The sequence below is a fragment of the Cyclopterus lumpus genome, chromosome 20 (genome assembly GCF_009769545.1).
Source record: "Cyclopterus lumpus isolate fCycLum1 chromosome 20, fCycLum1.pri, whole genome shotgun sequence".
Classification (NCBI taxonomy): Eukaryota; Metazoa; Chordata; class Actinopteri; order Perciformes; family Cyclopteridae; genus Cyclopterus; species Cyclopterus lumpus.
The window spans coordinates 1,510,001-1,536,939 of NC_046985.1; the positions used below are offsets into that span (position 1 = coordinate 1,510,001).

The 26,939-nt window shown below is 41.6% G+C and overlaps 1 protein-coding gene across 2 annotated transcripts in view; it reads right to left on the reverse strand.

Moving 5' to 3' along the window:
• Window positions 1–26,619, reverse strand: part of unm_hu7910 (un-named hu7910) — a 45,410-nt gene extending 18,791 nt beyond the window's left edge. Inside the window, exons 1-10 of one of the 2 annotated variants that reach the window (XM_034560100.1) lie at window positions 26,431–26,619; window positions 21,814–22,026; window positions 20,234–20,278; window positions 14,211–14,279; window positions 5,601–5,645; window positions 4,445–4,564; window positions 4,114–4,146; window positions 1,574–1,609; window positions 1,396–1,440; window positions 1,227–1,253 (exon numbers count right to left, since the gene is read on the reverse strand). In XM_034560100.1, the coding sequence (XP_034415991.1) occupies window positions 1,227–1,253; window positions 1,396–1,440; window positions 1,574–1,609; window positions 4,114–4,146; window positions 4,445–4,564; window positions 5,601–5,645; window positions 14,211–14,279; window positions 20,234–20,278; window positions 21,814–22,026; window positions 26,431–26,470 (673 nt within the window). In that variant the 5' untranslated portion in view covers window positions 26,471–26,619. The remainder of the gene's footprint in view (window positions 1–1,226; window positions 1,254–1,395; window positions 1,441–1,573; window positions 1,610–4,113; window positions 4,147–4,444; window positions 4,565–5,600; window positions 5,646–14,210; window positions 14,280–20,233; window positions 20,279–21,813; window positions 22,027–26,430) is intronic. The other variant, XM_034560102.1, reaches the window with a different exon arrangement.
• Window positions 26,620–26,939: the final 320 nt, after the last annotated feature.

Here is a 26,939-nt window from a genome sequence, read left to right on the forward strand (position 1 = left end):
CATTACATCACATCACATAACATTACATCACATCACATAACATTACATTACATCACATAACATTACATCACATAACATTACGTTACATTACATTACGTTACATTACGCTACATAACATTACATCACGTTACATAACATTACATTACATTACATCACATTACATTACGTTACATAACATTACATTACATTACGTTACATTACGCTACATAACATTACATCACGTTACATAACATTACATCACATAACATTACATTACATCACATAACATTACATTACATTACATAACATTACATCACATAACGTTACATTACGCTACATAACATTACATCACGTTACATAACATTACATCACATAACATTACATTACATCACATAACATTACATTACATAACATTACATCACATTACATTACATTACATAACATTACATCACATAACGTTACATTACGCTACATAACATTACATTACATAACATTACATCACATAACGTTACATAACGTTACATTACGCTACATAACATAACATTACATCACATAACATTACATCACATAACATTACATTACATCACATTACATTACGTTACATAACATTACATCACATAACATTACATTACATAACATAACATTACGTTACATAACATTACATCACGTTACATAACATTACATCACATAACATTACATTACATAACATTACATCACGTTACATAACATTACATCACATAACATTACATTACATCACATTACATTACGTTACATAACATTACATCACATTACGTTACATTACATTACATCACATTACATCACATAACATTACATTACATCACATTACATTACGTTACATTACATTACATCACATTACATTACATCACATTACATCACATAACATTACATTACATCACATTACATTACGTTACATTACATTACATCACATTACATTACATCACATTACATCACATAACATTACATTACATCACATTACATTACATTACATTACATTACATTACATCACATTACATCACATAACATTACATTACATCACATTACATAACATTACATTACATCACATTACATTACGTTACATTACATCACATTACATCACATAACATTACATTACATCACATTACATTACATTACATTACATTACATCACATTACATCACATAACATTACATTACATCACATTACATTACATTACATTACATTATATCACATTACATGAGCTTCACTCACCGTTCGAATGGCTGCCTCCAGAGTCGTCTGCAACACAGTTACTCCGTCAATGTGCTGATTGATGATGACTGTTTGTGACTTTAACTACATATATATAATATATATATAGTACTTTTACTGCAGTAAAGGATCTAAATACTAAGAGAAGTAAAGACTGTATATAACTGACCTGGCACAAAGTCCTCTTCCACGAATGGAGGAAGAGGGACAGCAGCTGGACATGCAAAGACACACAAGTTAAAACACACACACACACCATCAATAATCAGTAATATTAGTCCAGCAGACAGGAAGTGAGGGATCAAGAGCTTCAACATGCGAACACAACAACAGCCTGCAGGACCAACCTTGGATGTCAGACTCCACGTCATGATATCTAGAGACTGGATCAGACACACAGGTGATGACAGAGTTACCTTTGTGACATCATCACGGCAGGTTGAAGCACAGTGAGGGCAGGCGGCAGGTAACATGAGCACAGACATCACAGGAAGAACATTTAGCATTCATTAAGACGAAGGTGACTAGAAGTGTCTGCTGTACACGCAATATGGCCATAAGTACGTGGACACCTGACAACGGCTCATTAACTCCTTTGGTTGTATAGAAGTCTATGTGTCATGTGTTAAAGCTGCATTCTCTCTCCTGACCACCAGGGGGCGACTCCTCTGGTTGTATAGAAGTCTATGTGTCATGTGTTAAAGCTGCATTCTCTCTCCTGACCACCAGGGGGCGACTCCTCTGGTTGTATAGAAGTCTATGCTTCATGTGTTAAAGCTGCATTCTCTCTCCTGACCACCAGGGGGCGACTCCTCTGGTTGTATAGAAGTCTATGCTTCATGTGTTAAAGCTGCATTCTCTCTCCTGATCACCAGGGGGCGACTCCTCTGGTTGTATAGAAGTCTACGCTTCATGTGTTAATGCTGCATTCTCTCTACTGACCACCAGGGGGCGACTCCTCTGGTTGTATAGAAGTCTACGCTTCATGTGTTAATGCTGCATTCTCTCTACTGACCACCAGGGGGCGACTCCTCTGGTTGTATAGAAGTCTACGCTTCATGTGTTAAAGCTGCATTCTCTCTACTGACCACCAGGGGGTGACTCCTCTGGTTGTATAGAAGTCTACGCTTCATGTGTTAAAGCTGCATTCTCTCTCCTGACCACCAGGGGGCGACTCCTCTGGTTGTATAGAAGTCTATGCTTCGTGTGTTAAAGCTGCATTCTCTCTCCTGACCACCAGGGGGCGACTCCTCTGGTTGTATAGAAGTCTATGCTTCGTGTGTTAAAGCTGCATTCTCTCTCCTGACCACCAGGGGGCGACTCCTCTGGTTGTATAGAAGTCTATGCTTCATGTGTTAAAGCTGCATTCTCTCTACTGACCACCAGGGGGCGACTCCTCTGGTTGTATAGAAGTCTAAGCTTCATGTGTTAAAGCTGCATTCTCTCTCCTGACCACCAGGGGGCGACTCCTCTGGTTGTATAGAAGTCTATGTGTCATGTGTTAAAGCTGCATTCTCTCTCCTGACCACCAGGGGGTGACTCCTCTGGTTGTATAGAAGTCTATGCTTCATGTGTTAAAGCTGCATTCTCTCTCCTGACCACCAGGGGGCGACTCCTCTGGTTGTATAGAAGTCTACGCTTCATGTGTTAAAGCTGCATTCTCTCTACTGACCACCAGGGGGCGACTCCTCTGGTTGTATAGAAGTCTACGCTTCATGTGTTAAAACTGCATTCTCTCTACTGACCACCAGGGGGCGACTCCTCTGGTTGTATAGAAGTCTACGCTTCATGTGTTAATGCTGCATTCTCTCTACTGACCACCAGGGGGCGACTCCTCTGGTTGTATAGAAGTCTACGCTTCATGTGTTAATGCTGCATTCTCTCTACTGACCACCAGGGGGTGACTCCTCTGGTTGTATAGAAGTCTACGCTTCATGTGTTAAAACTGCATTCTCTCTACTGACCACCAGGGGGCGACTCCTCTGGTTGTATAGAAGTCTACGCTTCATGTGTTGAAGCTGCATTCTCTCTCCTGACCACCAGGGGGCGACTCCTCTGGTTGTATAGAAGTCTGAGCTTCATGTGTTAAAGCTGCATTCTCTCTACTGACCACCAGGGGGCGACTCCTCTGGTTGTATAGAAGTCTGTGCTTCATGTGTTAAAGCTGCATTCTCTCTCCTGACCACCAGGGGGCGACTCCTCTGGTTGTATAGAAGTCTGTGCTTCATGTGTTAAAGCTGCATTCTCTCTCCTGACCACCAGGGGGCGACTCCTCTGGTTGTATAGAAGTCTGTGCTTCATGTGTTAAAGCTGCATTCTCTCTCCTGACCACCAGGGGGCGACTCCTCTGGTTGTATAGAAGTCTGTGCTTCATGTGTTAAAGCTGCATTCTTTCTCCTGACCACCAGGGGGCGACTCCTCTGGTTGTATAGAAGTCTGTGCTTCATGTGTTAAAGCTGCATTCTCTCTCCTGACCACCAGGGGGCGACTCCTCTGGTTGTATAGAAGTCTGTGCTTCATGTGTTAAAGCTGCATTCTTTCTCCTGACCACCAGGGGGCGACTCCTCTGGTTGTATAGAAGTCTGTGCTTCATGTGTTAAAGCTGCATTCTCTCTCCTGACCACCAGGGGGCGACTCCTCTGGTTGTATAGAAGTCTGTGCTTCATGTGTTAAAGCTGCATTCTCTCTCCTGACCACCAGGTGTCCACGTAGTTTTGGCCACTTCGTGCACCTGAAGATACACAACAAGCAACCTGAAGCTCCTCGAGGAGGAAGCAGCTGTCAATCATCATAGCCGCTCGACCAGCACACACACAAACACACAAACACACGTGAACTGGTGAGAAATATCCTTCTTCCTCACTCAGCTGTCACGGTACAGACTCACCTTCATCATCATCATCATCATCATCGTGGCTCTCTGAAACCGACAAACATGGCGGACGGTTTGAATTCAAGCGGTGAGAATGTTAAGCCAAAAGAATGAAAATGACCCACAATGCTTTGCAGTACATTGGGGACCATTATATTTCAGTAAAGGAATCCCTGTTTTGTAATTCAGCCGTCAATCATTCCTGTTGGTCGACGATAGAATAATGTATAGAATATTTAATTTTTAATATTTTAATATTTATAAAAATGTTTAAAGCAAAGGAAAAGTACGTACATAAGTTATTAAGATATATACACACACACACACACACACACAACAAACACACCTGTCTCCCTGATCGGGGTTTCGGATGACGTGGACCGCGTTGGCTCCGCCCCCTGAGGCTTTGCAGCTTGCCGATTGGTCGTTTCAGCCGGACGCTCGCTGTTCTCTTTGGTTTTTAAGACTTTAAAGACGGAGGACAGACAAGAATGTGTGAAACACTCAAATTTAATAACATTTCACACGAAAATTAATAGTTGTAAATAGTTTTAACAAGCAGTCATAAAAAGGATCCGCGGCTGCAACCGATTCTGTGAGGTCACCACTTAACACGGTCGCTCTTCAAACTGAAACACTTCTGACATTTTGATAATACTTTTAATTCAATGTTTAAAGCTCGATAACTCGTCCAGATCTTTTTGATGTTGAAACGTATCATATTGTTCTTTTTAGATGCAACTTGTATCTCTTAACTGAACAATGTGCACGAGTCGCTCATCCCGACCTCACAAACCCAAATAACAACAGATATAATGTGCATAAAGATATGAAAACACGGAGAGACATTCACGAGCTTTCACGTCACGTTTGTTCCTCCCGGGGAAATTAGAAAGAGTCGAAAGAGGACTCCTTGTCCAATGCTAATGCTAATGCTATGTGCGGCGCAGACTGGCTGCACATAGCATTAGCATTAGCATTAGCGGCTCCCTACAGGAGACCAAAAGAAATGGATCAGCTGACTGGTTGCACTGGTTCAGCTGCTGGTGGGGAAGTGAAGCCGGGTCCTGACGTCCTGCAGACACACACACACAGCTCTGGATCCACAGGTGGGAACCAGGTGAGACACTTCAGGTCTCAGGTGTCAGGTGTCAGGTGTCAGGTCTCAGGTCTCAGGTCTCAGGTGTCAGGTCTCAGGTGTCAGGTCTCAGGTGTCAGGTGTCAGGTCTCAGGTCTCAGGTGTCAGGTCTCAGGTGTCAGGTGTCAGGTCTCAGGTCTCAGGTGTCAGGTGTCAGGTCTCAGGTGTCAGGTCTCAGGTGTCAGGTGTCAGGTCTCAGGTGTCAGGTCTCAGGTGTCAGGTCTCAGGTGTCAGGTCTCAGGTGTCAGGTGTCAGGTGTCAGGTCTCAGGTGTCAGGTGTCAGGTCTCAGGTCAGCTCGTTTGACTGGGAGACAACAAGCACTCTTCTCCTGTGTGTGTGTGTGTGTGTGAGTCCTCTCCTCACCTGTCCTCTCAGGTGAATCATGGCTCCTCCCTGCAGCCTTCAGTCCTGTTCATTGGACGAGAGGTTGAAGGGACTCTTTACCAACATCACATAACTCATTGTCTCAACGGAGTGAATGAAATGTCACACATCGACATTACAAATGGCTACTTTCTGAGCGAAGCCTCAAATGTCTTCAACGATATTTTGGGATGGCGTCAGTATTTATTATTATAATCGTGTTAGAGACCATCGATCCAGATAAAGTTATTTACTTGAGAAAATTAACAAAACATGAATTCAGACTTTTTACTGATCGGCATTATTATGTTGTTTATATATATCGTTTTTTTATTTGTTTATTGCAATTAAATCACAGCGGTTTATTTTGGGTTTGTACACAAAATGATGTGAATAGAGTTGTTTGACAGCATGTGTTTATTTTTAAAGGCTAAACAACAACATATATGGATTGAAGCAGAATATCTCAAAAGGTAAAAACAGCCACTGGAATCTACTTTTACACAAAGTATAAAACCAACAACACGAGTTCAGCCTGATATTTATCTGCAGCTGTGTAGAAAGCCACAGAATGAACACAATAAGAGGTATGGATAAGAAGTATGGATAAGAAGTATAGATAAGTATGGATAAGAAGTATGGATAAGAAGTATAGATAAGTATGGATAAGTATGGATAAGAAGTATAGATAAGTATGGATACTAAGTATGGATAAGAAGTATGGATAAGTACTATGGATAAGAAGTATAGATATTAAGTATGGATAAGAAGTATAGATAAGAAGTATGGATATTAAGTATGGATAAGAAGTATAGATAAGAAGTATAGATAAGAAGTATGGATAAGAAGTATAGATAAGTATGGATAAGAAGTATGGATAAGAAGTATAGATAAGAAGTATGGATAAGAAGTATAGATAAGTATGGATAAGTATGGATAAGAAGTATAGATAAGAAGTATAGATAAGTATGGATACTAAGTATGGATAAGAAGTATGGATAAGTACTATGGATAAGAAGTATAGATATTAAGTATGGATAAGAAGTATAGATAAGAAGTATAGATAAGAAGTATAGATAAGAAGTATAGATAAGAAGTATGGATAAGAAGTATAGATAAGAAGTATAGATAAGTATGGATAAGAAGTATGGATAAGTACTATGGATAAGAAGTATAGATATTAAGTATGGATAAGAAGTATAGATAAGAAGTATGGATAAGAAGTATAGATAAGAAGTATAGATAAGAAGTATGGATAAGAAGTATGGATAAGTACTATGGATAAGTATAGATAAGAAGTATGGATAAGTATGGATAAGTACTATGGATAAGTATAGATAAGAAGTATGGATAAGTATGGATAAGTACTATGGATAAGAAGTATAGATATTAAGTATGGATAAGAAGTATGGATAAGAAGTATAGATATTAAGTATGGATAAGAAGTATAGATAAGTATAGATAAGAAGTATGGATAAGTATGGATAAGTATAGATAAGAAGTATAGATAAGAAGTATGGATAAGTATAGATAGGTATGGATAAGTATAGATAAGTATGGATAAGACAAAACGATCACTTAATTGCTAGTTAAGCTTAGGTCAAGCTAACTGGAGTTAACTCCATTGACCTCTATGGTAAGTAGCTAGCGGGCTAGCCAATGAGATGCCCAATATTCAGATAAGAATTCAATCCAACCAAAATAATCTTTTAAGATCATTTTTAAAATACCGGGTACACTAACTACGCACGTCTTTTTTGTATTGACGACTAAGTTTACAGTGAGTTGATTTTGTTCTGTAAAGGACTACACAAAAAAAAACACTAAAATATAATGCAAAAATGAGTCCAACCAGTGCAAAACGAAACAGAAAATAAACAGTTTTAACAAGATGGAAATTGCAAAACCTACTCCTTTATTATTTAGAGTATTTTTCCAGAATATTTACTGAAAATGTCCGTGATGAAAACAAGAAAAACTGGCAATAAAATGTCCTCTAAAATCTCCTTACTATGAAATGAGGATGCGAGATGTTGCACTTTGGTTTTCACTGTTCGAGCACCTTTAATGAGGGGAACAGGTCCAGGGGGTCATTTCTTCTTCCTGTCGGCGGCCATCTTTTCCTGCGGCGCAGTCTTCTCCCTCCTGACCGCCGACGCACTCGTCCGGTTGCCTTTCTCCTGGGAGGCGCTGGGCTTCCTCTCCACCTTGGCCAGCCTCTCCGCCTCCATCTTGACTTTCTCTCTGGCGAGCCGCTGCCTCTCCACCCTTTCCTTCTCCATCCTCACCTGCTCGACTCTCTCCTTCTCCCGGGCGACTCTCTCTCTTTCCTTTGCCAGTCGTTCCTTCTCCAATCTCGCCTTCTCCATCCTCGCCTTCTCCAATCTCGCCTTCTCCAATCTCGCCTTCTCCAATCTCTCCTTCTCCATCCTCTCCTTCTCCATCCTCTCCTTCTCCATCCTCGCCTTCTCCATCTTCTCCAATCTCTCCTTCTCCAATCTCTCCTTCTCCAATCTCGCCTTCTCCAATCTCGCCTTCTCCATCCTCTCCTTCTCCATCCTCGCCTTCTCCATCTTCTCCAATCTCTCCTTCTCCAATTTCGCCTTCTCCAATCTCTCCTTCTCCATCCTCTCCTTCTCCAATCTCTCCTTCTCCATCCTCTCCTTCTCCATCCTCGCCTTCTCCATCTTCTCCAATCTCTCCTTCTCCAATCTCTCCTTCTCCATCCTCGCCTTCTCCATCTTCTCCAATCTCTCCTTCTCCAATCTCTCCTTCTCCTGAGAAATTCTTGCTCTTTCTTTGGCGATGCGTTCCCTCTCCATCCTTTCTTTTTCATCTCTTTCCTTGGCCAGTCGTTCTTTCTCTTGCCTCTCTTGCTCCATCCTCACCTTCTCCCTTGCAATTCTCTCCCTTTCTTTGGCGATGCGTTCTCTCTCTATTCTTTCTTTTTCAACCCTTTCTTTGGCGATGCGTTCTCTCTCTATTCTTTCTTTTTCAACCCTTTCTTTGGCGATGCGTTCCCTCTCTATTCTTTCTTTTTCTAACTGTTCCTTCTCCCTCTCCATCCTCTCCTTTTCGGCCCTTTCTCGTTCTTTGGCCAATCTCTCTTTCTCCGCTTTCTCCTTCGCTTCCTTCTCCATCCTTTCCTTCTCCGCCTTCTCCACCTTTTCCTTCTCCATCCTTTCCTTCTCCGCCTTCTTTTCCTTCTCCTTCTCCATCCTTTCCTTCTCCTCCTCAGCCTTCTCCATCCTTTCATTCTCTACCTTTTCCTTCTCCGCCTTCTCCACCTTTTCCTTCTCAATCCTTTCCTTCTCCACCTTCTCCGCCTTTTCCTTCTCAGCCTTCTCCATCCTTTCATTCTCTACCTTTTCCTTCTCAGCCTTCTCCATCCTTTCCTTCTCTACCTTCTCCTTCTCCTCCACCCTCCTCTCCTCCCTCAGCTGATCCTGTGCAGCCTCCAGCGTCTCCATCTTCAGCGCCCAGGCCTTCTCCTTCTCCTCCTCTTCTTCGGCGAGGAAGGCCCTGACCTCGGCCATGACGATGCGAGCGATCCTCTTGGCCTCCATCTTCTCGTGGATCATCCTCAGCTCCTCCATGAGGGCGGAGCGAAGCCGGGCTCCTCTGACGGTGCGGTCTGAGGTTTGGATTGAAGGCGGAGCTTAATCCCGCGGCGTGAACGTGATTGACAGCCACGAAGGAAACGTTCATTGACTCGTTAGCGCCACACGAAGCAACACAGGCGGTTAGAAGGGAAGCGGCATGCTGCTTCACCGTCGTTCTGTTACGCCAAACTAATAAAGTTTCATCGCGTCAAATGCACTGTTTACATTGTTTTTTTATATTAAATGTATTAAAGGTACGTTTATTTGATATATATATATATATATATATATATATATATTAAAAAGATTATTTAATACACTTGTATTTAATACACTGTTTAATATTAAGCTTATTTAATTTGACCACTTGCAATACATACAAAAACAATTTATAAAATTAAGCGGCTCACAACAGCCAATATTAATATGTAAATGAAGAATGCATCAATCAATTGTCAACTCACTTAATTAATCCACACACACTAATCATTTCCTCCTCCAGCATTAAAGTGATGAAGACCATAATATAAACATGGTCTTCATCACTTTAACATATAGATCATCACACCGTTCATAGCGTTACATTTATTATTTGTGTCAAGGCCACAACAAAAGCATTTATTAGCACTTATTTTGGTCGATCAGCTGTAAAATATCGAGTTAATAAAAGAAGAAATGTATGTTTCAGGCGTGCAGGTTTCGTACCTCCGGTTGAAGCGTCTGCGTGTCAAATATAAGTATATAGTAAGTAATATAACTCGTTTTGTCTTATGTGGACAATAAATAAGTCGACATGACGCGTGAATATATATATATATATATATATATATAAATACACATATATAAATATATGTATAAATAAATATCTATCGATATATAAATATATATGTAAATATATTGACATATATATTTACGTATACACACACACACACACACACACACACACATATATATGTACATATACACACATGTATAATATTTAATCAGACACAAACCCACACAGAGGAATGTACCTTTTGGGAGTTGAACCTTTGGATCAGAGTCTTCTGGGATGAAACATGAAACGGTTTAATACTGAAACATCGTCATCACAACAAGAGAAAAGACTCATGTCATAAGCAGAAATAATTGTAATGAGCTGACATTGTATTGAACTTTGACCCCCTCCAAAATAAAAGACACATTTAAATAAATTGCAGAGCTTAACTTCAGTTGGAAAATTCCCAAAAGTTGACAAAAAGTTTAATAAAAACAAAAGTAGGATTTTTGTAGTGAATCTGTAAATTTTTCTTTTTTCAAAATGTCCCCAAATTCCCGAACATCCCTTGGAGGAACAACCTGGTCTCAGCCTCTCTTACGTCGACCCGTCAACAAATATTAAATATTAAACAATAAATCACATTTTATATTACAGAAGCAGAGGATCCTCCATCAAAGGGAGGAGGAGTTTACAGGCAGGAAAGAAAGGAGGGAGGAAGGAGGGCGAGAGAGAGAAGGAAGGAAGGAAGAGAGAGAAAAGGAACAAAAGGAGTAGAGAGAGAAGGAAGGAGGGAGGAGAGAGGGAGAGAGAGAAGGAACGAAGAGAGGGAGAGAGAAGGAAGGAGGGCGAGAGAGAGAAGGAAGGAGAGTGAGAGAGAGAAGGAAGGAAAATAGAGAGAAAAGGAACAAAGGAGTAGAGACAGAAGGAGGGAGGAGAGAGGGAGAGAAGGAAGGAGAGTGAAAGAGAGAAGGAAGGAAGGAAGGGAGAGAGAGAAAGGGAACAAAGGAGTAAAGGGAGAAGGAGGGAGGAGAGAGGGAGAGCGAGAAGGAAGGAGGAGAGTGAGAGAGAGAGGAAGGAAGGGGTGTGAGAGAGAGAGGAAGGAAGGGGAGTGAGAGAGAGGAAGGAAGGGGAGTGAGAGAGAGAGGAAGGAAGGGGAGTGAGAGAGAGAGGAAGGAAGGGGAGTGAGAGAGAGAGGAAGGAAGGGGAGTGAGAGAGAGGAAGGAAGGAAGGGGAGTGAGAGAGAGAGGAAGGAAGGGGAGTGAGAGTGAGAGGAATGAAGGGGAGTGAGAGAGAGAGGAAGGAAGGGGAGTGAGAGAGAGAGGAAGGAAGGGGAGTGAGAGAGAGAGGAAGGAAGGGGAGTGAGAGAGAGAGAGAGGAAGGAAGGAAGGGGAGTGAGAGAGAGAGGAAGGAAGGGGAGTGAGAGTGAGAGGAATGAAGGGGAGTGAGAGAGAGAGGAAGGAAGGGGAGTGAGAGAGAGAGAGAGGAAGGAAGGAAGGGGAGTGAGAGAGAGAGGAAGGAAGGGGAGTGAGAGAGACGTGTTGTTGATATAAAGTGAGACGTATTAATATCACAGCGGAGAAAAACAGATTTATTTCTCGTCTTCTTCCTCTTGCATTAATATCCAACGGAGACGGTATTATGGGATGTGGATTATTTTCTCACAGATTAGTTTATATTTTTGTGTAAATAATGAAATTAAGCTTGAAGAGAAGTCCCGCCCCCTTCCAGTGGACCGCCATCTTATTTTTATTTGATCCCGTTTGAATGGAGCCATAAATTAAGAAACTTCGTTAGCTTAGCTGGCTAGCTTAGCTGGCTAGCTTAGCTACGTCCCAAATGTAGCGGCGTTATATTAAATCAGACGGGAGGGGAAAGAACCTCCTGCACCTGAACGCATCGCAGCTTCAGCGAGACGACGGATTTTTAAAGTCTTCTACGACGAAATGAAACTTTACTGACGCACAAAAGTCATCTTTTAAATGTGCAAACTTCGTACGTGTAAATTAACGGGATCAAAAAAGTTATTTGTTGTCATTTTGTTTACAAAAAGGGGGCGTGACTTAGCGTCTGGAGTTTAAACTATCCTTATGAAGCCGTCACTGACACGGTGACTAAAGTCTTCCTTCCTTCCTAAAAGAGACTTTCCAGTGCTTGACAATAAATGAATTATGTTTTTAATTCTCTTAATAATCTTGGGCAACATGTACACAATTAACACAATGTGTCATCGGGTCCGCTGTCACTACATTATTTAATAAATAATTTAAATTAACGCCACTCTCGACTCAAAACTACCGTGTTCCACTTTAAAAAGGAGGACCAGTCGGCCCAGTTTGGACCGCCAGTGGAAACCAGACTGTCCTCCGTCCTCCTGCAGCCGGACTGGTCCAGCTCCCAGTCTGGTCCTCAGGGGTCGTAGTGGGACCAGGGAGCCGTGCTACCGGCTCTGCTTCCTGTCCTCCTACTGGTTCTGGAGGTCCAGTGGGACCCCTTTGACCTCCTCCTCCTCCTCCTCCTCCTCCCGCTCTACGGGCGAGGACACTACGTCATAAAGGAAGGTGACGAAGCCAGAGATCCAATCAGAGCCCTCCTCCGCTAAAATATTAAGAACCTCCTCAAGCGACTCGGCGTTCGCACTACCGCCGCCATCTTTGGTCAAGCCTGACGAGAGAGAGAGGGGGGGGGGGAGAAAGGGAGGAGGGAGGAGGAAACGCAGACCGGATGGGAGTAGAGGTGGAGATGGAAAAGGGGGAGAAGAACCAAGGGTGAGGCACATAGAGGAGGAGGCCGTGATGAGGTATATCAAAAGGAGAAGGAAGGAGGGAGGATAGTGAGAGAAGGAAGGAAGGAAGGAGGATAGTGAGAGAAGGAAGGAGGATAGTGAGAGAAGGAAGGAGGGAGGGAGGATAGTGAGAGAAGGAAGGAAGGAAGGAGGATAGTGAGAGAAGGAAGGAAGGAGGGAGGATAGTGAGAGAGAGAAGGAAGGAGGGAGGATAGTGAGAGAAGGAAGGAAGGAAGGAAGGAAGGAGGGAGGATAGTGAGAGAAGGAAGGAAGGAGGGAGGATAGTGAGAGAAGGAAGGAAGGAAGGAGGATAGTGAGAGAAGGAAGGAAGGAAGGAGGATAGTGTGAGAGAGAAGGAGGGAAGGAAGGATGTGGAACAAAGGAATGGAGAGCGACCAGATAAAACAAAGGATGGAGGAAGGAGAAAGACAGCGAGTTAAAGAAGAACCATAAAAAGACAACAACAACTTCCTGTCTCGTCTCGTCAGGCTTCCTGCTTGGAACTACAGAGGCGGCCATCTTGGGTCCAGTTCTTCTTCACTGGCTTAACTTTAAAAAGTTACCGCCCCTCTTACTGATTGCGTCATCGTGTTTTAATGGATTTACAGGAATATGAGCTCTCCACTTCCTGGTTTATTATTATTAACCTTTACTTATATTTAACAAGTCATCTGACGCACGCCGGCGGGTTTATTTCAGCTGTATGAACCCAAAATAAACTGATTATGCTGCGATTTTAAATTGCAATAAACGGATAAAAAAAGACGCTGAAACAACTTCGGAATGATGCAGATTAGTAAAAAGTCAGAATTCATGTTGTTTTCCTCTCAAGTCGACGAGTAAATAACTTTACGAGCGATCACTGCTATGCTACGCTAACATCTCTGCTACACTAACATCGTACTGCGGCTACGCTAACATCGCTGCTATGCTATATTAATGTTGTAGCTTGGCTACGCTATCAGCTCTCCTATGCTACGCTAACATTGTAGCTCAGCTACGCTAACATCGCTGCTATGCTAACATCTCTGCTACACTGCTGTCGTACTGCGGCTACGCTAACATTGCTGCTATGCTATACTAACGATGTAGCTTGGCTACGCTAACAGCTCTCCTATGCTACGCTAACATTGTAGTTCAGCTATGCTAACATCGCTGCTATGCTACGCTAACATCCTAGCTGCTCCATCAACACTTCATATAGCGTCGTTATTGTTTTTTTACCACATGGTTCATACATTCATACACAAACATTTATACAGTGTTGTCTGGTTTCTATTAATATAATAATAATAATAATAATAATAATATAATGAGTCGTAGAGCGGCGATATTTCTTTCCGCCATTTCTGATCAACTTTAAGGACGCAGCGTCACAAACAACGTCTCTTCAAACGTTCAACACACCACAGAAGAAGAAGAGTTTCTGTTTAAGAACACAAAAGAGAAATAAAAAGCGGACTTGCCGAGCAGAACTTTAGCGTCTTCCACGTCAAAGTCTCCGTCTCCGTCGGTGTCGTAGGCCGTCAGTTTACCTGAGGAAGAGGAGGAGGAAGGCTGAGTGACACACGAGCTCATGAAACAAATAAAACACATCCCTAGTTGACCTCATTGTTTCCTCTAGGAAGTCTTTTCCTCTAGGAAGTGGTTTCCTCTAGGAAGTTGTTTCCTCTAGTGCTGTTTCCTCTAGTGCTGTTTCCTCTAGGAAGTCTTTTCCTCTAGGAAGTTGTTTCCTCTAGGAAGTTGTTTCCTCTAGTGTTGTTTCCTCTAGTGTTGTTTCCTCAAGGAAGTCTTTTCCTCTAGGAAGTTGTTTCCTCTAGTGTTGTTTCCTCTAGTGTTGTTTCCTCTAGGAAGTCTTTTCCTCTAGGAAGTCTTTTCCTCTAGGAAGTTGTTTCCTCTAGGAAGTTGTTTCCTCTAGTGTTGTTTCCTCTAAGAAGTGGTTTCCTCTAGTGTTGTTTCCTCTAGTGTTGTTTCCTCTAGGAAGTGGTTTCCTCTAGTGTTGTTTCCTCTAGTGTTGTTTCCTCTAGGAAGTGGTTTCCTCTAGTGTTGTTTCCTCTAGGAAGTGGTTTCCTCTAGTGTTGTTTCCTCTAGGAAGTGGTTTCCTCTAGGAAGTTGTTTCCTCTAGTGTTGTTTCCTCTAGTGTTGTTTCCTCTAGTGTTGTTTCCTCTAAGAAGTGGTTTCCTCTAGTGTTGTTTCCTCTAGTGTTGTTTCCTCTAGGAAGTGGTTTCCTCTAGTGTTGTTTCCTCTAGGAAGTGGTTTCCTCTAGTGTTGTTTCCTCTAGGAAGTGGTTTCCTCTAGGAAGTTGTTTCCTCTAGTGTTGTTTCCTCTAGTGTTGTTTCCTCTAGTGTTGTTTCCTCTAAGAAGTGGTTTCCTCTAGTGTTGTTTCCTCTAGTGTGGTTTCCTCTAGGAAGTGGTTTACTCTAGTGTTGTTTCCTCTAGGAAGTGGTTTCCTCTAGTGTTGTTTCCTCTATTGTCGTTTCCTCTAGTGCTGTTTCCTCTAGGAAGTTGTTTCCTCTAGTGTTGTTTCCTCTAGGAAGTTGTTTCCTCTAGTGTTGTTTCCTCTAGGAAGTGGTTTCCTCTAGTGTTGTTTCCTCTAGGAAGTGGTTTCCTCTAGTGTTGTTTCCTCTAGGAAGTGGTTTCCTCTAGTGTTGTTTCCTCTAGGAAGTGGTTTCCTCTATTGTCGTTTCCTCTAGTATTGTTTCCTCTAGTGCTGTTTCCTCTAGGAAGTGGTTTCCTCTAGGAAGTTGTTTCCTCTAGTGTTGTTTCCTCTAGGAAGTGGTTTCCTCTAGTGTTGTTTCCTCTATTGTCATTTCCTCTAGTGCTGTTTCCTCGAGTGTTGTTTCCTCTAGGAAGTCTTTTCCTCTAGGAAGTTGTTTCCTCTATTGTTGTTTCCTCTAGTATTGTTTCCTCTAGTGCTGTTTCCTCTAAGAAGTGATTTCCTCTAGTGTTGTTTCCTCTATTGTCATTTCCTCTAGTGCTGTTTCCTCTAGTGTTGTTTCCTCTAGGAAGTCTTTTCCTCTAGGAAGTTGTTTCCTCTATTGTCGTTTCCTCTAGTATTGTTTCCTCTAGTGCTGTTTCCTCTAAGAAGTGGTTTCCTCTAGTGTTGTTTCCTCTAGGAAGTGGTTTCCTCTAGTGTTGTTTCCTCTAGTGTTGTTTCCTCTAGGAAGTGGTTTCCTCTAGGAAGTTGTTTCCTCTATTGTCGTTTCCTCTAGTATTGTTTCCTCTAGTGCTGTTTCCTCTAGGAAGTGATTTCCTCTAGTGTTGTTTCCTCTAGGAAGTGGTTTCCTCTAGGAAGTGGTTTCCTCTAGTGCTGTTTCCTCTAGGAAGTGATTTCCTCTAGTGTTGTTTCCTCTAGTGCTGTTTCCTCTAGGAAGTGGTTTCCTCTAGTGTTGTTTCCTCTAGTGTTGTTTCCTCTAGTGCTGTTTCCTCTAGGAAGTGGTTTCCTCTAGTGTTGTTTCCTCTAGGAAGTGGTTTCCTCTAGTGCTGTTTCCTCTAGGAAGTGGTTTCCTCTAGTGTTGTTTCCTCTAGGAAGTGGTTTCCTCTAGGAAGTGGTTTCCTCTAGTGTTGTTTCCTCTAGGAAGTGGTTTCCTCTAGTGCTGTTTCCTCTAGGAAGTGGTTTCCTCTAGTGTTGTTTCCTCTAGGAAGTGGTTTCCTCTAGTGTTGTTTCCTCTAGTGTTGTTTCCTCTAGTGTTGTTTCCTCTAGGAAGTGGTTTCCTCTAGTGTTGTTTCCTCTAGTGTTGTTTCCTCTAGTGTTGTTTCCTCTAGGAAGTGGTTTCCTCTAGTGTTGTTTCCTCTAGGAAGTGGTTTCCTCTAGTGCTGTTTCCTCTAGGAAGTGGTTTCCTCTAGTGTTGTTTCCTCTAGGAAGTGGTTTCCTCTAGTGTTGTTTCCTCTAGTGTTGTTTCCTCTAGTGTTGTTTCCTCTAGGAAGTGGTTTCCTCTAGTGTTGTTTCCTCTAGGAAGTTGTTTCCTCTAGGAAGTTGTTTCCTCTAGGAAGTTGCAACTTATTTTTATTTTCACTAACAATCAATGACATACAGCACTGACATAAGTATTTATTTTAGTTTTTTTTAAAACTTTTATAATAATCTTTTGACATTTTTCTGCATTTCTTAGAATACGAGACACTACAAAAGAAAATTCCAAATAAAAAGAAAATGAAATACGGTACCTGTAAAGAAAACCTGTAAATATACTTTAAATACATAATAATAAGTGTTCATGCGTCTGAAAGGAGATAAATTATACCTGTGGAGTTCTACAGAGGCCAAAAACTGAGCCGTGTTTTTTACTTTTATTCACGATACGAAGCTATTAATACGAACGGAGAACGCTGCGTATTAATAGCTCGTCACAGACGTGGAGGAGGAAGAGGAAGGACGTGGTGGAGGAGGAAGATGTCTCATGGTTTTAGAAAGGTCTTCCAATGGCAGGTGCAGTCTGAAGGCGTTTCTTAAAGGGCCAGTCCCTTATTTTAAATATCAATCTGTAGCTTCCCAGTTTCGTTCCTGTTCCTTCTTCTTCTTCTTATTCTTCTTCTTCTTCTTCTTTACTTATTTTGGCTTCGGTCAGAACCCACAGCTTAGTTTCTCTCTTGGTCTTTCGTTTCTTAGAACAGGACTGTAGTCACATGCGTGTTATTTAAATCTCTCTCTCTCTCTCTTTTCGTTTGTTTTTTAGAGAAACCTCCACTTTGCATGCACTTCCCTCTGAAGGTTTAATTTGAGCTGCAGATTGTTTCTGTTTGCAGCAAACACAATGAAAGGAAAGCAGAGCTCTGAAAATAACATTTAGTGTGAAACAGATGCTGCCAAGCATTTACTGGAGATAAATAAATATATATAAATAAATAACTATTCACTAATCTACATCTGTGTTGTTAATGTACCTCAACCTACCTTTCTTAACCGCCTTTTACCTTAAAGCTTCTACAAGGAACTTTAACCCTGTGGACTAAAGTGGTAATGTTGGTTCTGGTGCCCCCTGTGGACTAAAGTGGTAATGTTGGTTCTGGTAGTGTTGGTTCTGGTGCCCCCTGTGGACTAAAGTGGTAGTGTTGGTTCTGGTGCCCCCTGTGGACTAAAGTGGTAATATTGGTTCTGACGCCCCCTGTGGACTAAAGTGGTAATGTTGGTTCTGGTAGTGTTGGTTCTGGTGCCCCCTGTGGACTAAAGTGGTAATGTTGGTTCTGGTAGTGTTGGTTCTGGTGCCCCCTGTGGACTAAAGTGGTAATGTTGGTTCTGGTGCCCCCTGTGGACTAAAGTGGTAATGTTGGTTCTGGTAGTGTTGGTTCTGGTGCCCCCTGTGGACTAAAGTGGTAGTGTTGGTTCTGGTGCCCCCTGTGGACTAAAGTGGTAGTGTTGGTTCTGACGCCCCCTGTGGACTAAAGTGGTAGTGTTGGTTCTGGTGCCCCCTGTGGACTAAAGTGGTAGTGTTGGTTCTGGTGCCCCCTGTGGACTAAAGTGGTAGTGTTGGTTCTGGTGCCCCCTGTGGACTAAAGTGGTAGTGTTGGTTCTGGCGCCCCCTGTGGACTAAAGTGGTAATGCTGGTTCTGGTGCCCCCTGTGGACTAAAGTGGTAGTGTTGGTTCTGGTGCCCCCTGTGGACTAAAGTGGTAGTGTTGGTTCTGGTGCCCCCTGTGGACTAAAGTGGTAGTGTTGGTTCTGGTGCCCCCTGTGGACTAAAGTGGTATTGTTGTTCTGGTGCCCCCTGTGGACTAAAGTGGTAGTGTTGGTTCTGGCGCCCCCTGTGGACTAAAGTGGTAGTGTTGGTTCTGGTGCCCCCTGTGGACTAAAGTGGTAGTGTTGGTTCTGGTGCCCCCTGTGGACTAAAGTGGTAGTGTTGGTTCTGGTGCCCCCTGTGGACTAAAGTGGTAGTGTTGGTTCTGACGCCCCCTGTGGACTAAAGTGGTAGTGTTGGTTCTGGTGCCCCCTGTGGACTAAAGTGGTAGTGTTGGTTCTGGTGCCCCCTGTGGACTAAAGTGGTAGTGTTGGTTCTGGTGCCTCCTGTGGACTAAAGTGGTAGTGTTGGTTCTGGCGCCCTCTGTGGACTAAAGTGGTAGTGTTGGTTCTGGCGCCCCCTGTGGACTAAAGTGGTAGTGTTGGTTCTGGCGCCCCCTGTGGACTAAAGTGGTAGTGTTGGTTCTGGCGCCCCCTGTGGACTAAAGTGGTAGTGTTGGTTCTGGCGCCCCCTGTGGACTAAAGTGGTAGTGTTGGTTCTGACGCCCCCTGTGGACTAAAGTGGTAGTGTTGGTTCTGGCGCCCCCTGTGGACTAAAGTGGTAGTGTTGGTTCTGGTGCCCCCTGTGGACTAAAGTGGTAGTGTTGGTTCTGGCGCCCCCTGTGGACTAAAGTGGTAGTGTTGGTTCTGGCGCCCCCTGTGGACTAAAGTGGTAGTGTTGGTTCTGGTGCCCCCTGTGGACTAAAGTGGTAGTGTTGGTTCTGGTGCCCCCTGTGGACTAAAGTGGTAGTGTTGGTTCTGGTGCCCCCTGTGGACTAAAGTGGTAGTGTTGGTTCTGTCGCCCCCTGTGGACTAAAGTGGTAGTGTTGGTTCTGGCGCCCCCTGTGGACTAAAGTGGTAGTGTTGGTTCTGGCGCCCCCTGTGGTCTAAAGTGGTAGTGTTGGTTCTGGCGCCCCCTGTGGACTAAAGTGGTAGTGTTGGTTCTGGTGCCCCCTGTGGACTAAAGTGGTAGTGTCGGTTCTGGTACCCCCTGTGGACTAAAGTGGTAGTGTCGGTTCTGGTACCCCCTGTGGACTAAAGTGGTAGTGTTGGTTCTGGTGCCCCCTGTGGACTAAAGTGGTAGTGTTGGTTCTGACGCCCCCTGTGGTCTAAAGTGGTAGTGTTGGTTCTGGTGCCCCCTGTGGACTAAAGTGGTAGTGTTGGTTCTGACGCCCCCTGTGGACTAAAGTGGTAGTGTTGGTTCTGGTGCCCCCTGTGGACTAAAGTGGTAGTGTTGGTTCTGTCGCCCCCTGTGGACTAAAGTGGTAGTGTTGGTTCTGTCGCCCCCTGTGGACTAAAGTGGTAGTGTTGGTTCTGTCGCCCCCTGTGGACTAAAGTGGTAGTGTTGGTTCTGGCGCCCCCTGTGGACTAAAGTGGTAGTGTTGGTTCTGTCGCCCCCTGTGGACTAAAGTGGTAGTGTTGGTTCTGTCGCCCCCTGTGGACTAAAGTGGTAGTGTTGGTTCTGTCGCCCCCTGTGGACTAAAGTGGTAGTGTTGGTTCTGTCGCCCCCTGTGGACTAAAGTGGTAGTGTTGGTTCTGTCGCCCCCTGTGGACTAAAGTGGTAGTGTTGGTTCTGTCGCCCCCTGTGGACTAAAGTGGTAGTGTTGGTTCTGTCGCCCCCTGTGGACTAAAGTGGTAGTGTTGGTTCTGTCGCCCCCTGTGGACTAAAGTGGTAGTGTTGGTTCTGTCGCCCCCTGTGGACTAAAGTGGTAGTGTTGGTAACCTCATTTCTTGGCAGCATGCTGTGAAAGTGCAGTTTAAATCTTGGAGGCCGTACCTTGTAAAACTTCAGAAAAGTTCATACGGAACTCCTTCGCTCTGGCTGCATGCAGAGAAAAGAAACAGAGTAAAGATCACACGTTCACCTCAGAGCAGAAGAAGAAGAAGGAGGCGGGGTTAGTGCAAAGCAGCAGTCACAGCGGAGACATCTTTACAATAATTAATTAAATAATAAGAATAGTCCAGACTCAAAAACATTTGCGAATCCGTTCGTGTTCAAGTTTTATAAAAGTAAGAAAGAAGATCCTAAATGTGGCCCTTTGTTTTCACACTTTGTGTAATTTAAAGATGAAATACATTAAACTAAATAAACACATTAAACACGTGAAACTCGCTAAACATGTTAAACACGTGAAACACTTTACACATGTTTAACGTGTTAAACACGTTAACACGTTAAACACACCTTAAACACACGTTAAACACTCGATAAACATGTTAAACACGTGAAACACTTTAAAACATGTTAAACATGTTAAACACTTTAAAACATGTTAAACACTTTAAAACATGTTAAACACGTGAAACACTTTAAAACATGTTAAACATGTTAAACACTTTAAAACATGTTAAACACTTTAAAACATGTTAAACACGTGAAACACTTTAAAACATGTTAAACACTTTAAAACATGTTAAACACGTGAAACACTTTAAAACATGTTAAACATGTTAAACACTTTAAAACATGTTAAACACGTGAAACACTTTAAAACATGTTAAACACGTGAAACACTTTAAAACATGTTAAACACTTTAAAACATGTTAAACACGTGAAACACTTTAAAACATGTTAAACACTTTAAAACATGTTAAACATGTTTAACACTTTAAAACATGTTAAACACTTGAAACACTTTAAAACATGTTAAACATGTTAAACAGAGAGGAAATAGAGCAGAGAGGAAACACAGTTAAAGATCTTTCATCTCGAGCTTGAAGAGGAAGTCGCGAAGCAGCTCATCAGTCAGAGATAAGAGAAACATGACAGCTGACACGTAGTGTGTGTGTGTGTGTGTGTGTGTGTGTGTGTGTGTGTGTGTGTGTGTGTGTGTGTGTGTGTGTGTGTGTGTGCGCGTGTGCGCGTGTGCGCGTGTGTGTGTGGGCGACTGTTGGTCAGTGGTTAGCAGGTCCGTCTTTCAATCAGGGGGTTGGTGGTTCAATCCTCGCCCTAGTCGATGTGTCCTTGAGCAAGACACTTAACCCTGAGTTGTTCCCTGTAGCTGTTCTACAGAGTATGAAAGTCACATGACTGTAAGTCGCTTTGGATAAAAGCGTCAGCTAAATGTCATGTTGTGTCTGAGAGGAACATCTTGTGAAACTCCATAACCACACAGACAGGTTCCTGAATGAAAACCAACATTTAGAAGAGCAGGTGTGTGTGTGTGTGTGTGTGTGTGTGTGTGTGTGTGTGTGGACGAGGCCTCAGACTTCTGGCTCCTCATCATGTTTGATGATGCTGAGTTTTTTTATATAAACGTATACTTATTGTATTTGGTCTCAGAGCCTGTGTGTGTGTGTGTGTGTGTGTGTGTGTGTGTGTGTGTGTGTGTGTGTGTGTGTGTGTCGTTACTCACCGAGGACGCTGTCGTAGTCCACGATGTCGAAGTACACCACGGCCACGGAGCTCCAGACCCCCAGCAGAGCCAGGACCACGAACCAGGTAAACATGGAGTACTTGGATCCGCCTCCTCCTCCTTGTGCATCTCCTCCTCCTCCTCCTCCTCCTCCTCCTCCTCCTCCTCTCTCCGTCCTCTTCCCGTTCTTGCCTTCCGTCGGCGTCTTCCCCTCTGAGGACGTGAACATGTTTTGGCGTTTAATGTGTGAGACTTTGCACGTTTACCTGGAGGTTCAGGGGTGTGGGCGTGTCCACGGGGCAGATGAGCCAATCACCTCTCAGCGTTTACCAAGAGCTCAGAGACTCCTTTTAACCCTTTGTTCCTGCTCTGATGTGAGGGTCAAAGGTCAGAGGATGTCACGCGTGCACAGATTGTAATTTGTGATTTTGGGCTTTTTACCTGGAAAGTTCAGTGTTTTTGGATGTTTTTGGCAGTCTAAACTTTATTGACACAAGACAACACGAGCAGCAGGCAGCGAGGGCGGGCCGACCCAGGAATAGAGCGATAGGTCAAGAGGTCAACGTGATCCACAAACAGAGAAACGACAACAGCTGAGAACTGAAAAGCTTATATATATATATATATATATATATATATATATATATATATATATATATATATATATATATATATATATATATATATATATATATGTATATATATATATATATATATATATATATATATATATATATATATATATATATATACACACACACATATATATGTGTATGTATATATATATATATGCACACACACACATATATATATACACACACACATATATATATATACACATATATATATACATACATATATATATATATATATATATACACATATATATACATACATATATATATATATATATATACACATACATACATATATATATATATACATACATATATATATATATATATACACATATATATACATACATACATACATATATATATATATATATACACATACATACATATATATACATACATATATATATATATATACACATACATACATATATATACACATACATATATATACATACATATATATATATATATATACACATACATACATATATATACACATACATATATATACATACATATATATATATATACACATATATATACATACATACATACATATATATATATATATATACACATACATACATATATATACACATACATATATATACATACATATATATATACACATATATATATATACATACATATATATATACATACATATATATATATACACACATATATATATATACATACATATATATATATACATATGTATATAAATATATACATACATATATATATACATACATATATATATATATATACACATACATATATATATACATACATATATACATATATATATATATACACATACATATATATATATACATACATATATATATACACATATATATACATACATATATATATATATATATATATATATACACATACATACATATATATACACATACATATATATACATACATATATATATACATACATATATATATACATACATATATATATACATACATATATATATACATACATATATATACATATGTATATAAATATATACATACATACATATATATATATATATATATATATATATGTATGTATGTATATACATATATATATATATATATATATATATGTATGTATATACATACACACACACATATATATACACATATATATATACATACATATATATATATTATATTATATATTGTGTATTATTATACACACACACACAAACACACACACACACACACATACATATCCTCAAAACCAGGTTTAACCAAGCCAGACCAGGCCAGACCAGGCCAGACCAGGCCAAACACACAGACCTTTCCTACCTGTCTCCTGGGCGGCTTGCTGCACCTCCTCCTCCTCCTCTTTACCTCCTAACCGAGCCAAACCAAGCCAGATAAGAACCAAACCAAACCAGGTCAAACCTTATTCCTGCACCAGGCCTACCTGTCTCCTGGACCACAGGCTCCACCTCCTCCTGAATCAGAGGCTCCGCCTCCTCCCCATACACCTCCTCTTCAGTGTACACCTCCTCCTGCTCCTCCTCCTCGTCGGCATGGATCTCCTCTACAGGAGCCGGGGAGGGTGGCGGGGGGTGGGAGGTGCCATAGTGGCGGTAGCGCTGCATGGACCGCCTGAGGTCTCAGCGTGACCCACAAGAACCAGACCAGGACAGACAGGAACCAGTGCAGACCAGCTCCTCAGTGGGGAGCCGCACGCTAAACCACCGCGGAAAGAAATCTAAAATATTTAGGATTTAAAAGTAACTCAAGAAGACCGACAAACTATTAAAAGTTTCTTTAAAGAAAATAAACTTAAATAAATAAATAAACAAAATCAATCGGAGGATCAGAAGGAAGAATCGATCCAAACGATAATAAAAATAAAAGCCGTGAAGTCGGACCGCGACACAAAGTGACTGAGCAGAGCCGGAGAGAGACTGAGCTCCTCCTCCTCCTCTTCTTCTTCCTCTTCCTCCTCCTCCTCCTACCAGCAACACCACAGTCTACCATCCAGAACCTGATCCACACTATTATTAGAGCTGACAAACCCAGGGACAGTGTGTGTGTGTGTGTGTGTGAGAGATGCCAGAATAGCCCACCAAATAACCTTGAAACTTGTTCACATACACACACACGCACACACACACGCACACACACACACACACACGCACACACACACACACACGCACACACACACACACACACGCATACACACACGCATACACGCATACACACGCACACGTTTTATATCGATATTGTGATACGATTGTTGGCTTTTCATGATTTAAAGGCTGAATTACAGTAAAGTGAGGAACTTTATTTCATTTATTCGTCTTCATTTCCACAACAATGATTTATTAAACTCTCATTGTGTGAATATAGATATTGTGGTATTTTAATTTCACCGTATTACTTAACTAGAAACAAATAATAACTTAATTAAATAAAAAAAAACGTTTAAATAAACAAAAAATATATTTAATCGTTATATTATAAATAATCAAATTATAATAAAATTATAAATACAATTATAAATAAAATCAACCAAATTTGGCTTTGTGATTGGTGCATATAAAAACAAAAACAAATATTAAATAATTATAATATTATAAATAATAAAATGAAAATGAAAAGATTATTAATGACAATTATAATTAAATAAATAAAATTCCCTACATGTTGCATAATGCCTTAGCCTTAACACAACCACCTACAATTACATTTAATTTAAAAAATGAACAAAAAGTACCAAAAGTAAAATGATTATTGAGGCATTAATGTGTTCATCGATATAATACTGAAGCTGGTAAATATGGAGCTTATTTAATTAATGTATGTACTGCTGGGTAGCCTGTAATAATGCATCATTATTTAATAGATTTGTATTTTCTTTTAATAATATGACTTTGTAAAAGCTGTCAAATAAAAAAGAAAAGTACAATATTTCCCTTTGAATTGAAGTAAAAGTATAAAGTAACATAACATATAAATACCTCAAAAACTGCAAACTGCACAGTATTTGAGAGATTGCACTACGGTCTGATATTGAGAATAACAGACACTGTGTTTATTATTATTATTATTCTGATGGTACAGGGAAATAAAAAAAGTTGTGTAAACTACTAGCTATTTATTTTAATTAATCCAGTAATTAACTTTTCTCTGTGCACCCTTTGCTTTCTTCAACGTGCAACAATTACAACAAAAATGTGTGTGCGTGTATATATATATATATATATATATGTGTGTGTGTGTGTGTGTGTGTGTGTGTGTGTGTGTGTGTGTGTGTGTGTGTGTGTGTGTGTGTGTATATATATACACACACACACACACACACACACACATATATATATATATATATATATATATATATACATATATATATATATATATGTGTGTGTGTGTGTGTGTGTGCGTGTGTATATATATATATATGTGTGTGTGTGTGTGTGTATATATATATATATATATATATATATATATATGTGTGTGTGTGTGTGTGTGTGTGTGTGTGTGTGTGTGTGTGTACACTATGAATGTCAGTTTAATTTGACTGGTTTACTGTGCAAAATATCACAGGGAATAACTGTGTGAGAAGGTCCCTGAACTCACCACGACAGACATAAGATAACACGTTCAGGACTATTTAATGATCATGATGAGCAGCTAGGTTAGCTTAGCATCAGTCACAGGGCCACTGCCCGTCACGCACGGAGCATCCTGGTCCGGTAAGCGGCCCCCGGTCCACTTGGGGGTCTCCTTTGTGACCCCGGCCGGGTTCCTGCAGGTTCAACACGCTCCTGGTTCGTGGGAGCGGAAACACCCGAGGAAACACGAACCGGGACCCGAGCGGTGAGCTTCGGCCCCCGGTGAAGGACCCTCCCGGACGGGTCGGGTCCTTCACCGGGGGCCGTTTCACCGCCCGGTGGAGCAGGAGGAGCGCGTGGAAGGCGCGTGTACCGGGCTCGAGCAAGGAGAGGGTACTGACCTCTTCTGGGGGGGCCTTTGGGGGTCTTTCTCGGGGCCATTGCTTCAGGAAGTCCCCGGTGCAAATGTTCGGCTCCGAAATAACGGGCGAACTTATCTGTGTTTACGACAAAAACGTGAAGAAAGGCGACGCTTTACGTCTTTCTGCCCTCATTGATGAAAGCTACACGCTGTAAGAAATCACGCCTGGGCTCGGATACCAGCGAAGTCCGTTCCGACCAATCAGAGCCAGAGGGGGGAGCTCATGGGCGGGACAATGGGCGGCTCTAAGGGCTGTGAACCAATCAGGTCACGGTACGGCTTCCCGGTGTATGATGACGTGGCAGCAGAGGAAAAGGAGCTTTAAACATCTGGGGCGGAGAGCAGAGGTTTATTAAATAATACTACTAAATAAATAAACTAGATAATAATACATTTATATATATATATAAATAAAAAAAATTAGATAAATATATACATATAAAAATAAATAAATTAGATAAATAATAATAAATAAAATAAATATATATG